This window comes from Archocentrus centrarchus, chromosome 16 (genome assembly GCF_007364275.1).
Source record: "Archocentrus centrarchus isolate MPI-CPG fArcCen1 chromosome 16, fArcCen1, whole genome shotgun sequence".
Lineage (NCBI taxonomy): Eukaryota > Metazoa > Chordata > Actinopteri > Cichliformes > Cichlidae > Archocentrus > Archocentrus centrarchus.
Genome location: NC_044361.1, coordinates 15,056,757 through 15,073,316, shown reverse-complemented (window position 1 = coordinate 15,073,316; position 16,560 = coordinate 15,056,757). Strand labels below are relative to the sequence as shown.

Genomic DNA, 16,560 nt, shown 5'->3' with positions numbered 1-16,560 from the left:
CTTGCTAAATAAAAAGCATTGGCAATATTTTAATAATAATCAAAATCCTCGAGGAAAGAACGTCCCACAAAAAATGATGTCTAAGAATGCTGTTCTCTGAGCAAATATCTTTATTAAAAACTAAATGTTCACTGTGTCTGTTTCTGCACATGGATGCCTATTTTGAGCAGTCTTACATGCGGCCCTAATGACATTATAGGTGTGGATTCAGTGCATTGTCATCTTCATTATAAAATAGATTCAATTATTGAATTGTGCTTAGATTTATAGTGTGAATTATGTAGTGATTCAAGAGAATTATTTGGCTGGGCCAAATAATTTTCTTGGAGACAAGTTTGAAGAGAGAAACCTACAAATGCCAAGCATCAGGGGCTTTTGTAAGTATCTAGAAAGTACATGCCGTAAACAGTTGTTTGCCTGTTCAGTGACCAAAGAAAACAAGAGGAAATCTTGTTTCTTTCACCACCTCTGTCTCCTCCAGTAAAGCATTCGAATAAAGAAAGGTGGCTAACGAACCAACCCATGCATCACAACATTCCACTCCACAAGATTTCTTGGAATCTTTTCATACTTTAACTGAAGAGCACCTTTCAGATCAGCTATCAGAGACATGCAGCACTTCCTTTCTCCTCTTTGCAGAAATGTTCAGTTTTCAGAAGGGAGTTCAGTTCCACTCAAAACCATCTCAGAAAATAGTGGACACACAGCACCCCTTGCACACCACGTGAGACTTGCCTGACATCTCCCTGAAGAAAATAAGTAGTCTTTGTCATGTGTGCGCTAAAGATAAACTTTCTGTCAGAACTGATCGCTGAAGGCTTCCCTCCCTCACATCTTTCCGCCCCAGTCTGCCAGCCTTCAAACACAGCCTGTAAGGTGCACGGCTGCTTCCTTACCTCGTTCTGAAGTTAGCCGGGTGTGCATACCCGTCATACAAAGATAAAAAGTCATATTCCTCTTCTACGGCGAAAGATTGAAAAACTATATGAATCCTGTTCCCCTCCTCGGCAACAATCACCCAGGTACAGTTCGCTCCATTTGGATATCCATATGGAAACCCAGGACTTTCTATTGTCCCATTCCTGCCCTTTAAAGTGCCTCCACAAGAATGGATAAAACCTGAAAAGAAAGAGAACAAACAAAGTATCATTATCCAGTGCATATGAGTTTGTGTGAGACTCTTAGATGAAAATGCTCTACAGCACAGAAACAAAAAGAGTACTTCATTTTGATAAACTTCATCTAGTGCAAGCATCCAAGCAGCAATAAATAAAAGAGACATTTTAAACAGGCCTGCACAGACACAATTCCAAATAGCATTTGTTTATAGCAACTGAATGCACTCCATGAAGTTCATGTGCAATTTTTCTTTAACTGAGATCAAATTGTTTGGAAAATCCCTGTTGTTCTCAGCTGGCAGAAGCTACGAGGAAAATCTGGCAACCGGCTGACTAACAGCCAAGTTTTGTGTTTCCATTTATGTTTTCTGTTTACTTTAAAATGAAATAATGACAATAATAAACTGCAAAGGCTGCTGCTGTAATAATATCAGAAAAAAAAAATGTGATGTCTCATTAGCGCTTTTAGTCCCTATGGGAAAAAAAGTTGGACTCTAAAGATAGGCAACAAGTAAAGTCTTCTGATTTGGTGCCACAAGCTTATAACAGTCAGTCCATAGCAGATTAGTCATCCATTTTAATGCATCAGCTTACTGTACACTGATACCCCAGATGTATTATGTTAAACCTCATACCATCACTGTCAAACTACAGTAATCTGGTCGCTACAAAGAAGCATAAGTGCCACAGCTAAGTAACCTCATTTTCAAGCAATCACACCTATTCCCTCCGCACATCCACATCCAGAGTACTCCTGCAGTAACACAAACATGCTCCCATGCACAGTGTGTCACAATGCAAAGAACGGCCCTTTTTCATTTCAGGCTATCTTGCATGTTGTCTAATGAAATGCAAACCTAATTAAGATGCATGGTTTACCCCCAACAATTTACCCCTTGTGTAATTAGCTTTTCACACTCGGTGAGTAAAGGATTTTTTGCATAGTGTTGGTCACAGACACACACTACAGTATGGGGGGGCATTCAGTGGCAGTTATGCCACTGAATGGCCTCTAACTAGACAGACAGTAATATGGTTGCCTTATAAATAGAAAACAGTCAAAATGTTAAACTGTGAGACAAACTGAAAATTAATTTCCCCCTTGTCAAACACTTTCATTTCATTACACTTCATTTTGTTATTTTTTAGGAAAAGCCTGGAAGCTGTGTGCAGTTACCAACAAAAAATCTGTTCTGAAATATATGATAATCCACTGAAAAACTGCATTTTTCAGCAGCCTTTACTGAAAGGGGTCATGACCTGGCAAAGCACAGGGGTCCATGCATATACTGTGCAAATAACTTAACCCCACTCCACCCCACTGTCCACCCAAACCCCTGTTCATTCTCTTGTGATCAAGTGGCTTGACCTTCTCATAGATAGAGCTATAAACATGGTGTGTCAGTACATTTCTATATGTATAATATGCATAAAACAAAATTTCTGGCGATGAGCTGCTGTTGTAAATGCAGCAGGGAGAAATTCTTGCCAAGATTTGTTGCATGTCTAAGTTGCAATTATTTCCACCAAAACAGAGCAAACGGGGTAATCATGACAAATTTGGACCATTGATGTGTCGCCTACAGGGTCAACATGATCCAACCTGTGACATGGTGCTTTATGTGCATTCAGGCACTCTTGGGTATATCATAAATTACCAGAACAGCCCTCATCAATGAGCCACCAAACTTGTGAGTATGGGTTGGAAAATGTGGATTTTTGATGGCACACCAGGATTAACAACATACATGTCTTGCCAACAACTAACAGTAGTTGTTGTGCTATCACATTTTTATGTCTTTACAAGACAGTATGACCTTGGAAAAATACATTTCAGAAGACACCTGCAGTTGTATCATTGAGGTTCTGCCTTTAGACTTAATTTCAGTCAGAAATTTGATAACTACTGGGAGAAAATGCACATTAATACACTATCTGACTCCTGATGTCTGGCTCTATTTTTTCTTCAAAGTCATCGCTTCTGTTTTTATGAAATTATTTCTGAATACATTTTGCCAAAATTCAATTTTACTGAGCCATTACCACTGAAAAATCCAGTCACGCCAAATAAAATTAATATATTGCTCTGTGATGTCTGTGACATACAAACTTAGTCTAAGACACAGAATTATTTAGAGGAAAAAGGCCATCTTTGTTTGTTTAAAGGCCCATTCAACCAATTTTACTCATAAATTTAAGTTTATTTGCCTGTGCTGTATTCAAAGAGGTGGTGCCATGAGTGGCATGTAGATTGTAGTGCGGAGCTCCCAAATGTATCTTGTATCTAATGAAACCAAAAAAATGAGCTGAAAATAAACCTTGGCTGATGCAAACAGGCACAAAATAACAAAGTCAAAAACAGTGAAGAAAGCAAGAATCCAAATATTAATTAATTAATTGATTATTTAACAGGAAACAATCCAGTTAAATATAGAGATGACTCGGTGAGGACAGAAAGAAGTGCAGCATTACTAATGAGAAGCAGCAGGGAGTAGAACAGAGGCAAAATCAATTAACAAAAGAAAACAGTCAGGAAATCAGGGGAAGACAGGAAGCAAAACTGACACAGGACACAAAAGAAAAAGGCCTTCAAAGTAAAACAGGAATCAACCAAGGGTGGCAAGAATATTAATGCTAAACAAAATATACAAGATGGAAATGAAAGGAACCGAGGTGCAAGACAAAGGGAGGCACAGCAGAAACACTGGGGATGATACCTCTGCTAAATAATAAAAATAGACATGAACCAAAACACAAGAAAACTAAAACCAAAACTCGTCACTAGAATAGATGTGAAATAAACATAATAACCAGTGTTTGTAATACAAGAAGTAAAACTCTCAAAAAATTTAAATAATAAGAAATTAGAATGGGAAAATCAACCAAGACAAAATCAAAACTTCAAACACCAGAATAACCAAATGACATACATAAACTAAGACTCAGAAGAAAGATTTTCCAAAATGTAGAGGCCATGGCAGGTGGGGTTAAAGAAAGTATTTTCAAAGATGCTATTTAATTGTATGACGCTAAATGTGGTAGGTTTCAGTGTTTTGTAACTCAGCCTATACTGTGGACTTAAGTCAGGACATCTTGTTCTCTGCTGCTTTGATTTTTTTTTTTTTTTTTTTCAGTCTCCTGAGAGTCCCCTCACTTTGTGATAGTAAATCACCATAGTAGTCTTTAAATGTTACAAGAGAATGAATACTGCTGACATTTGATTTGATTTGGACCAAGTGAGACAGTCACGTAAAAATATATAGAGATAGATAGATAGAGATGCAGTTTAAATCAGTGCTACATAACCATGAATGCTGAAAAAGTAAATTAGACTTGAATTGTAGGGAGGGCAGCACACAGTCCTGTCGCTGTGTGTTATCCAGTGAACAGAAGAATAACATAAAACTAAAGTATCCTTGTAAATCTTGCACTGGTCTTAGAAGCAGTTATAAGTTAAAAGTCAGATATTATCGGCTCTGGTGAGGCTGTCCTGTTTCTCCTGTGTTGTACCTATGGTGGGACAGCACCCAAAAGACTTCTATTAGTCCTTGAATTATTTCAAGGACTCTGCCTTTCTCTGCCTTTGTTTGTCAAGCATTAGATGACTAATGTTGTAAACTATTCAGGATAAATCTGTTTGTGTGAACTGCTTAGCCGTGTTTGTGCGGCTGATTGTTCTGATGTCCTGGGGATGACAGAACAGATGCTTGCTGCCAAGATACCCCCCCCCCCCCCTTCTATTCATCAGCTTTATATATTCCTTTCATTCTTCACTATCCTTATTTCAACTCTCATGCCATTTGCTCTTTTTCTCCACTATTGTGTCTAAATTCTTTTCTCACCTATGTCTGTCTCACTTGCCTTTTTCAATTCACTTCCCCTTCTGCCAAGAATTGTTCCCTATCTCCTCCTGCTAGGCAACTCTACCTCTTATACCCACTCCCCATATCTACTGGGTCCCTTGTTTTCCCCCTTTTTTTCCCTAAATGAATTAGAATCCCCCTTTTCAATGCTGTGAATCATACAAGCTTGTAATATGTTAAGCGCTGTCAGTTCCATAAAAGCTGAATCTATAAAAAGAACACTGTAAGCATTCATCTTGTTACTTCAAAGGAAAATGCAACGACAACATGTGCTTCCTTGTACAGGAGAGAGGACATGTGCTTAATCCATTTATCACTTAGACCAACAGTATCTCATCCTTGAATTTTGCTGTGACCGCTCAGCTGCCTGCTCTAACCTCCATCATCATTTCAATTGTGAAAGGCAATCCCCAGAGTTTTTCCTGACCCCGTGTTAGTGCCACGCTGCAAAAATGTCCATAAATTGTGATGAGAAACCAAATTAACAACATGCTGTGATTGCACAGCGGGGAAAATACGCTTCAGAAAAATATGAATCAGTATCATAATGTATGAGTCTGGCAGAAACAGTGGCCTCAGCAGGCAGCCAGGCTGCCTGACAGACAGCTCAAGAATGGCCCCAGCTGTTCCTCCAATGGATACATTTACACCTAGCCTTTTGGACCTGCACACAAGTACACTTTATTTTCCACACCACACCTTTGATGCTGATAACAGATTGTTATACTTGCTTTGCAAGACACAGACAAAAAAAAGGCAGTTTTCTCCAGCTCTGATGCGATTTCTAAAGATTTTTGTCAATCTAAATTAAGTGTGCACGCATGTGTGCTGTTGCTTCTGCGTGTGTGGGTGTGTGCATGTGTGAGTATGCATATTTATATTTGTTATTGGCCTTGTTGTGCTTCTCACTAAAGCAAAGGATGAGACAGAACTACTGAATGTAATCTCTCTTCATGTAGTGAAGGCAGAGATTTGGGGCAGAATGAACCAGTTAATGAACCACAGGATGAAAAATAAGATTGATTTTGTAAACAAAATATATTATGCATCATCGAGAATATCCTATTATTTTCAAGGCCTAAACAAATTTGTTGCATGCTAAGTGGGTTATTTAAGGTTTACCTTAGGCATGGAAGAAAATGAGAGACAGCACTTCTGGCTTTTCAGTACATGGACTGGTGTACGAAATGATAGGTGCACCCTAAACGAGTAAACAGCCAATATGTTGTCCTCCACCATTAATGCAAATTTGTATTGGGCCATAAAGAGCAGTGATTATGTGCAGCAGGAGAGGGGTGGAGCAGTCATTTTACTGCCATCCACATTATTATGAGTGACAAACAGACCACTGGGTAATGGATGGTTGCTGATGGGTATGAGAGATTGCCCATCCCACTTGACTATTTTTGAGCAGACTATCATTAACTAGGCATGGAAAATAAACAAGCATAGTTTAACCTGCACCTTTCCGGTAGTTGCTTCAGGATCCAGCAGGGCAGATTTAACTGCTGCACAAAGTCTCTTCCCTCCCCCCTGCAGTGAAACTGTTGAATTCTGATGAAAGAGCGCGGCCCTTAGTTTGGCAAATTTATTGTGTTCCATTTGCTATATTGCCCTTGAAGTCTATTAACTTTATCTGCTGTCTATTGTTTTTGTATTTGTATTTTATTGACTGTGTATTATCTTCCAGTTTATGAGGCAGCCTGCACATGACAATGAAGTGTATCTAATCTAACAAAAATACATCGGCTTACAGCAATCAGTGCAGTATTGAAATAAATCTTATTGTATCCTAATTAATGGCTTTCAACACAGGCCTCCTGACAATGAAAGAAATGTTGTGCTCCGCCCTTAGCACCACAGGTATATGATTCTTGCATCAGTGGAGTAAAATTTCACATCAGTTACTGACAATGCATAATGCATTACAGATTTGCTCTTCATTAATATCAGGTCAAAACATGATTTTGATGTGCGTGGGGGGGGGGGGGGCACACTACAGCGCTTTTTGTAAGAACATTTGGATATAAGTCTGCTCGGCACTGTTAAAGGACAACAGGGGAAAGTATGCTCCACAAACAAAGTCAGACAATGTCAAAGTGCATCACTGTATTTCAAATGTTTGGCAGATGCTTTGGACCAAAGCGACTTACATTTGCCCCCTCATATGCACATATCTAGTAAGGGTAGCCTGTGTGTTTATGTGTCATGAACTGACCGAAGCAACTACAGATGGACGATGGTGAAACAGTTTCTTCTTTCCTTGTCATAAGGAACTTACAAATTTTTGTGACTGTTTCCACCAATTCCAGTCATGCCACGTGACTAGCCGATACAGCTAGCAGATTTTTTTTTTTTTGCAAAGAGCTGAATCTCAGAGTTCATCCAAAAATCTTGAAATGCTCCTAAACTTGCAGTAATTACTTTGACAAGAGTAATAATACTTGTACTGTATATAAATATTGTCCGTAAACAACAGTGGCTAAAAAAGGACGCAAAGCTCAGTGTATCAGCAACTGAATCACAACTGTGAGTTAAACCTATAGATACAACAACTGTGCATAAAGCTCCTCTTTTTGACGCATATTTGTAGTATTTTCTCTGCCTGCTTGACACTCCATTTTCTCGTGAATGACTGTAGTGAATGCTTAGTCAAGGACACCTCTTGCTCCGGATGGCATTTCATCATTGTTCATGATGATGGCCTATTACAAATGATGGGGAAGGCCGCAGCACCACCCCTAGTCATCAAATTTAGTACAAAAAAAAAAACTGCATTGATTTGCACCTGACCTTAATGGTGAGTCATCCATTATAGAGATATCCATCAGGCCTGTTACACAGAACTGGCTGTAAAGAAGGAGGTCTTCCCAAGCAAAGCAAAGGTCAACAAATATCCTGGTAGACTTCATTTGCTGCAAAGTACCTGCGTTGCTGTTGTTTCCACAACTTTTGCAAAGCAGAGAACTAGAAGTATCTCACGGTCCTGAGTGTTGATTTCAAGTCCAGCATTGCCCAGCTAATTGAGGCCATAATTTTCATATGCTATGTTAACAATTTTATGAGTCAAACAAATGGTAGTAATTCCCCAAATGCTGAGAACAAAAGCCAAATATAGCTGCAATGACAAGGATCAAAGCAGCACTTGAATTATTAGGGATTAACAAGGACCTTAAGCCTTAGAATACTTACTGAGTGCACCAGTGGGGAGACTGCTTTCTGCCACACACCAGCTAATAGATTAGGACAGCTGCATCACATGTGCAGAATTTGCAAGTTTTCTGTGTATGTATAAGTGGGAAAAAAGGCTTAAATTAGTTTATTCTGAAAAAAGGAAAAGAATCATGTGACATTCTGCTGGTTTTATGGGTATTTTTAAATCCTTTTGAAGTTTGATCAAATGGTTGCCAGAATAGAAACTGCAGTGCATATAGTGTGAAACAGAGCAAGGCAGTGAATGCCACTGCAGAACTAACATTTGAGAAACCATAACAGCATCTGACGAACATGATATCCAGAGATTATGTCAGCTTTGGTGGTGTTTTGAATCAAGACTTGAGGAGCAGTGTGATGCCCTTCTAAATTACTAAAGTCATAGTATATATAGGTAAAAACACTCAGCTCTATTTTTATTTTATTTTATGAAGTTTTAAATGTAGAATGTCTGGAAATGTAGAAGTGCTTAAGTTAACAATGATGACTGCAGTCAAACCAGTTAAATTCACTGACTTGGTAAGTGGAAACAGATCCAAGTATTGAAATATACTTAACAACTTAAGATCAGCAATGTCCATTGATGAGCCTGACTCAGGTTTGAGGTCCAGCTGCTGTTTCTAAAGAAATGTTGGATTTTTAAAAAAATTTAGAAAAAAATAATGATAGGAAAGAAGTTTAACTCCAGACCATTTTTGAGATATCTGCAATTTGAGTATTACAGCACCACCTACAGGAACAGTACCTCATGTTTTGGATCCTGTTTTGAGTGGGAAGTTTGAGGCCTTGTCATTAATTTTTTTTTTCTTCTGCAAAAAACTAAAAGAAGGAAAAGAAGAAACATCTAACATTTTAGCAAGACAGCCACACTACATCAACTCAGCAAACTAGCTTTACTGAAAGCTGTTTTATTCATCAACTTTTAAATTTTACTCTTGTCTTGACTTACAGTATGTTGGCCTTTGGATGGTTACAGTGCCTAACAACTGCCTTTTCAGTATAAACAACTTAAAGCTATGCTGTGCTTCTCTGTGGTTTGATGGTTAGCTGGCCCATTAGGATAAGATGTGTCTCTGCTAAGACACATGAGGTCATAGATATGATCCCGTTGTAGGATATATAATCTTCTTTCCTTTATTTAGTTTTGTTCTGACTGAAAAAAGGATAATATACAAAAAGATTCATGTAAACAAGCCCCCCTTTTTAATAAAAATGTCCACGAAGGGGTTCCAACAAATGTTCATGAAAGACATTGAGCACATGGGCATACTGGAAGGTACCACAACTACATGCACATTCAAACAATGGTCATGGTCATTCAGTGGTTCCTGCTCAATTCTTTATTAATTACAGTGATTACAGCCTTTGATCAGTGTGTGTGTGTGTGTGTGTGTGTGTGTGTGTGTGTGTGTGTGTGTGTGTGTGTGTGTGTGTGTGTGTGTGTGAGAGAGAGAGAGAGAGGAGAGAGAGAGAGAGAGAGAGAGAGTTTGCTCTTATTACACTGGATCATGAATCTTGAAGGTCTGCTCTCCAATCACAGCCACCTCAGCACATTTACAGGCAATTTGTTTTAGAATATCAAGAACTTTTCTCTGAGCCACAGACATAAAATGTTGCGTGAAGAGAGATTTTTTTTTTCAGCTAATCAGGACAGCAACTTTAGTAAATCTAAGACTGATGTCCTCAAAAAAAAAGGAATTTATCTGCATACTGGCTATACTGCACCTTTACATTTCATACTGATAGAATGTGCATAATCACAGATCCTCACTATGCTTGTCTGCATGCTTGATGAAAGGGAAATAGGCTTCCTACAACAAAAACAGAAAAGAGGCTTCCTAGAGAATGACTATTACCTCATGAGTGTGTCACTGCAATTTGGAAAAGGGCTGTGAAGTATTCCATTTGGTGATTTCGAATTGCCAACCACTGAGGTGAGAAATACTAAAATCAAATACACTGTCACACTGAAACACATGGTGGCATATGCCTAAGTGCGCACACACACACACACACACACACACACACACACACACACACACACTCAGGTGAAAAATACTAAGATCAAATGCACTGTCACACTGAAACACAGCTGGTACGTGGATAAGCACGTGCACACACACACACACACACACACACGCACAAACACCATTATGCAAGGAAATATCAGAGGTTGTGTGTCTGTGTGACCTAGTGTAATAACTACTACCTTAACTCAGCATGACACTGGTGCTTTAGTTACTTCCTAGCAGATACAGTATTTTATGGCTAGACACCAATAAATCCTCAAAGTGCTACCGAGGCATATTGCACCTGATGCCAGGCCAACACTGTGAGAGCTGCTGTACAACATAAAACTGTGAGCCAACAACACATCTAATAGGATGCCTGTCGCTCAAGCGTCCAATCTCCCAAACAAACAGTAACATCAACACTTCACTTTTCATGAAGAGGCAAAAGGAACAAAGCACAGAATAAGAATCTGTTTTTTTCTCTAAGGAAAAAAGTACAGTATACTTGGTCATGTTTATATTTTCTAGGTTAAAAGGGCTGCCACCATTGTCTGTCTTCCAGCTAATTAAAACCTACAGGTATGTTTTTAAATGGCCCTTATTAATGTTATTATGACCAAAGTTAGGTTTGGTTTGATGCAGAAAATGGACGGAAGTAGCATGTTGACTAGAACAGACAAACCATGTTAACCAGGCAAAGTTGCACTGCAGTAGTTACTAAAATAATATGTGCAGATGTGGACTCTTTTAATACAGAGAATGGACAAAGGTGGATGAATAACTGCTTAAAGAAATGCAACTCCAGAGGCCAGGACGAAAAGCTAATGCAAACAGCACGACACCCTGAAATCATTATTAGTTAATCAATGGGCTATTTCAGTATGCACAGCAGAAGCCTTATTGTGTCTTCTCACCTGTAACGCTGCATAACAGACGTTATTCCTTACAGATGAGGATAGAAATTTTCAAAAAAGAGTCAAGTGTCATATCACCTGGTATTTGTAAAGAATTCAAGCACTTCTAAGATGCCACTCTGTAAGCATCAAGTCCACCTTAGTCTCAGGTCCAGCACCATGGTGAGGTAACTAAATTAGCAGTTTAAAATAAGAGTGCGCTAATCTTTTTATTAGAACAGTAAGTTATCACCATACTATGCCAGCAATTCCCTGCATTACCTTTTCCATGTTTTTGTGTGTCCTTGCCATTGACAATTGAGGAAGATAGCCAGGTCACTGATGGTATGTTACAAGAAAGTAATGTCATTAAAAACAGCCTCTAAGAGACTAAATATAAAGAACACAAAGGTACTGTTTTGAAATCTAATATTTCATTTGTTATAGAGGAAAAGCCCCCTCATAGTGCTGGGTGTACTTGGTCTACCTGTCTGTGTAGTTGGAGTATATACTCTCCAGTGGTTTAGTTTAGTTGAGAATATAAACAGGCATCTGTTGAAACATGCTGTGGATTCATGGTAACATCCACTAAGCAGCCTACCTTCTTAGTTACGTATCTTAGCTACCACATCGCCCTGCTTTCTTTCCCTGACCATTCTTTTGCCTCCGTGTGCTCTCCTGTCACACATCAAAGCTTCAGTTGACAACCACAGACACAAACAGGTGGGCACTGTGAAACAACATCCGTGAAGATACATGTATATGTATGAATTTAGTAACAGTGAAAATATACTATATTGTAGATACATTTAAGAACAGTAATAACAAAAATCTTGTGATTTTGTTCTTTTCTTTTTTTGAGATTTTGAAATGCATTAATAATGTTAAATAATTGCAAGCATTTCTTTCAGCAAGTATAGCTCCAGACATTTAAGAGTTTAATCCTCTCTTAAAATGGCACCTGAGGTGCACAGTGGTGTCCACCTTAAATTTATAGCTTTGACTCTCAATTTGGCCTCACTTCAACCTATTACATTTAATCTCAACTAACAGTGAGCTATTTTTCCTCCCTGAAGACAAGATATTGCCAATCTCTCTTCCCCAAGAATACTGGTTATATTAAAACTGACTTCATCAGAACCAGCAAACTATATCCAGGCTTCACAGGGGCCTGTCAGCAACATCTAAGAGCTTGGCCCAGGTCTAAAGCCATGGGCGAGCAGCCAGTGGGTGAACTGAGTATTACTTTGGTATGCCACTTGGACTATCCATTAAGATATCAGCACTGAAAGAAACATAAGAAACCTAGAGAGTAAAATGTTAGCTGTTCCAAGTTCATGTATCATCATCTGGGAAAAGAGTTTAGTAGCAGATCCAAGTAAACCCAGGTGGCTGATTTTGGGATTTTCCAGGGTTTTATTACCCCAAAAATGTTGAGAATCTACAGAGCAAAGTAAGCACAGTACACAAAGTTTTGCACATCATTTAAAGTCCACATTATATTGACAACAGTGCAAAGACATCATATTAAATGTTGAAACCAAGTAATTTCTGTTGAACAACACTGTCTTTCCTCTCTTTGCATCTGAAAGAAACAGCCTCTCTGGGATGTTCTTCAGCAATCATGTTACTGACCTGTTGCCAGTCAGCCTAATTAGTTATGAGAAGTTCCATCAGGCTTTTACCTGTTTGTAATGCAAATTGAATTAGCATTTTTTAAAACAATAATACTAATAAAATATTTAAATTTCAACATTTGAAATGTTGTTTTTGAATTATTTCAGTTCAGTATAGGTTTTTGTGATTTTTCATTACTGCATTGTATTTTTATTTACATTTTACACACCATCCCTACTTTTTGGAAACTGGGTGGGGTTGTACTCCTCTTCTTCTTCTTCTTCAACTACTTTTGTGAAAGACAAGGACCTTGGGGGCAGTTGGATAATGCCCAGCATTCCCAGTAGATAGAATATAATTACACAGACAAATTGTAATCCTGATTAGCCCCAGCAGCCTTTCCAGCCTGTTTACATAATCACATTGAGATAAAGTCTTCATCAAGGGCTCAGTAGCCAGATTACAGTCTGTCTAGAATCCACCTGATTACCAATAATTAGTGACTGCTGAGTATAGACTTTAAAAAACGCAATTTTTAGAAATACAATGTAATCATAACAAACAGAAGCAGTGCCACACGACAGATGGACACTTTCCAACAATCTGCTCACAATCATTAATCGTTCATTGTCTTTTTAAGGGTCCAGGAAACAGCCCTCTGTGCTCTGCTTGCCCCTTCAGCTTCCCATGAGGACACACCTTCCTGATTTTCCTTTTATAAGACCCAAACCACACAAAAACTGAATGTCTGAGCAGATCTTGATATGCAAAACACCACTGAAAATTAATTAAACCCATAAAAAGTATGAATATAAAGCGAAACAGCATCCATCTGTTTCAATATTCTAATAGCCATAAACAATAAATGAGTAAAGAGGGCAGACGCAGCAAGCTGTGAGCATTACTACCAGTCTGGTTCTTGAGAGCATCACATTATATTATTATATTCACATATTATCCATTTCTTCTGCAAGTATGTAAGATTTATTATTGTGAACCTATTGATTGTCCACTGATCGATGAACACATTGTGACTACCATATAAAAGGGACAAAAGCTTAAGGGGAAGACAGACAGATTGTTCATTGTCAGAGCAAAAATAATTCCATTGGTATTTGACCCAGGTGTTTAGGTCATTTATTTCTTTGTGTTTTTAAGGGGGGGGGTCCAGGGTCCAGTGTCTGCCTCCTGAATTTGTATATGCATTATTATATGTTCTTCAAGGATAAGGTAAAAATTGCATTGAATGTCCACAGTTACTGGGACTGCTGCAATGAGCATTTGCTTAATTTTTCAAACACAACTGTGTCATTTCATCTATTCTTTAGAACAAGCTGCAAAACTTCCTTCAGCTCCACTTTGTATGTGTACAGTGCCAAGAATCAGATAGTTGATGGAGACACCTAAGAATCGGAACTCTGTGTCACCCAGGACAGGATCCTGGCTTAAAAATAATCTAATTATAGTTGCTGAAAAAGAATCTCTAGAAAAGTGCTGTTGTACAAACTCTGCCAGATCGGAGTCTTTTTTATGGCATCATTATCTTAGAAGGAGAAGTGAGTCACAGGCCAGATCTAGCAGATATCTTTTTACTTTTGCAAACACTGTGTCAACTGTCAGGGCTGAGGAACAACAACTGTTCCATAGTTCTTCCTCCTCTCATTGTTCTGTGTCACTATTTCCTCCACTCGTTTCCAAAAGACGACCCAGCGCCCCCGCCCCCCTCATCCCTCCTCCCCCTCTTCCCTCCCCAATTCCTGGCTGGCTGGCTCCCTAATAAGTAACAGAACTAGGAGGATTGGCAGTGGCCTCAAGGTTTGACATTGCCACAGTGTGGGTGGTGATGAAACAGCACTGTGCCCGACTCTGCTCCACTCGACTTGGCTCATTCTTGGTGGGCGCTGCTACTCTGCATGCTGCACATCTCATCCACCCCCAAGAGACAGACATTAGAATTACTCACAGGGCGAGCAATCTGCATGTAAATTAATATCTGCGAGTCCCCACATTCGGAAGCAAATGCACGCATGCAACAGATTGGTAGCCATGCAGTCACACGCATAAAACATCACCGCTGTGCTGTACACACAAACGCATTAAGAAGGAAAACATTTTGAGGTTGGGGGCGGGGGGGGGGGGGGGGGGGTAAGTTATTTTGTTGGCTTCTTTTTTTGTGTGTTTGATTTTAGTTAGAAAGGACAGTTTCACGCAGTAATGTGTGTTATTCAAACAGAGACACTCATGCACACAGTTCTGTTTCGACATGTAATCAACATGTAACTCCACTGCAAGGAAAAAAGAAATTCATTTTCGCTTTCTGTAAATGTTTACGTGCCATTGAACAACGGATGAGTTCATTTCGGGATGCCAAATCAGCAGCAGTCGCTTTGACTGACTTTTACAGAAGCTGTAAGATGTGGACAGCATGAATAAAATTAAAATAAAAACAGAGAGATCATTTTAAAAATGACTACAAAGTCTAGGAATTTGGTTTCTTTGTGTTTTTAAGGATTTTTTTAACTGCTAGAAAAATGACATTTTACCAGTGTAGTTCTTAGTCTGACTAAATTTTGCTGATGCATATAAGAAAAAAGAAAAAAAAAAAAACTAGAAGCAGCGGTTACCTCACCAGCTACATCTAGCACTGAAATGGTCAGACGCTGAGAAAGAGCCACCAGAATACTAAGAAGCCCACCTTACACCTGCCCGCACTGGCAACTCCGATAAATACCAGCCAACAAATTGGTTCTACACCACTTACTCCCTTGGCCCCAGAATGGGTCAATAACGTTTCTGGTGAGAAACTGGCCTGACGCAAATCTCACATAAATACTTGAGAACTCGACCCAGAAAAGAGAACACGCGCACGACTTTATCCATGATAAAATAAAATAAAATGTCTTAACATGATAAATCTGCGGCGCATGCACTTGCGCCTCAACAATTCACTAGTTAGCCTACTAAGCAAAGCAGCTCACGTAGGCTATTAGAAGAAACCTAGGCTACCGCAAGAATATCTATTGAGCGACTCAGTCAAAGCCTGCATTGAACCGCTGAAATGCGTCCCCTAAAAGTCCATCCAGAAAGCCGAGGTAGCCTATTATGTGCACGTTTGTAACGTTAAAGGTTGTGATTTCTCGCACGCACGCATGCACACATGCGCGCACGCACACACACCGGAGGCACACCAAGCGCATGAGAAAATGCAGAGAATTGCGGCAGTGGCTCGTACCTTTCACACAAGTGAACATCAGTGAGAAGATGAGGTTCCAAAAAACAATCCCCGTCCTAATCCTCATCGTTTTGGCTTGAACAAAGTCCCTTCTGCCACATTTAACGCATCTCCTGTTGAAAACGTCCCGTAGTTCAATAGATCCGTCGTAGTATCCGTCTCTGTAAATCCCTTTCATGTTCACAACTAAAACATGTAACCTATCGCCAAATTTCTCTTTCTGTGGGGTTTAAGTAGATTCCCTTCTCAGAGGAGAAACAGGCAGAGCCGCCCGCCGCGCTTTGTCAGCTGATCGGAGAGAAGTGAGCAAGACTGAATTTTAGGATAGGACCACAGCAACCTGGACGAGGGCTCAACCATCTCTGCTGAGAGGGGCATCAAGTGCGAGGATCTCTGCTGGCGCGCTCTTGTGTCTGCCGTTCAACATATTTCCCTTTTAATCCCTAAAAACCGGCCGAAGACAGAGAAGAGTCTAATCTACAGTTTGAAAGCTGCCTTTATCGATCAGCAATTGAACCAGCCAGAGTGAGAGAGAAAAGGTGGCGGTGGGGAAGGGAGGGGGGTGCGAGAGGGAGAGCGTCCTGTGTAAGTATGATTTGGCTGATGTGTGAG

The 16,560-nt window shown here is 39.5% G+C and overlaps 1 protein-coding gene across 1 annotated transcript in view; it reads right to left on the bottom strand.

Annotated features, from left to right (window-relative positions):
• The window catches only part of LOC115794073 (CUB and sushi domain-containing protein 3-like), a 238,215-nt gene extending 222,089 nt beyond the window's left edge, over window positions 1-16,126 (bottom strand). The window contains exons 1-2 of the mRNA XM_030749325.1: window positions 15,949-16,126; window positions 897-1,119 (exon numbers count right to left, since the gene is read on the bottom strand). Of these exons, the coding sequence (XP_030605185.1) occupies window positions 897-1,119; window positions 15,949-16,126 (401 nt within the window). The remainder of the gene's footprint in view (window positions 1-896; window positions 1,120-15,948) is intronic.
• Window positions 16,127-16,560: the final 434 nt, after the last annotated feature.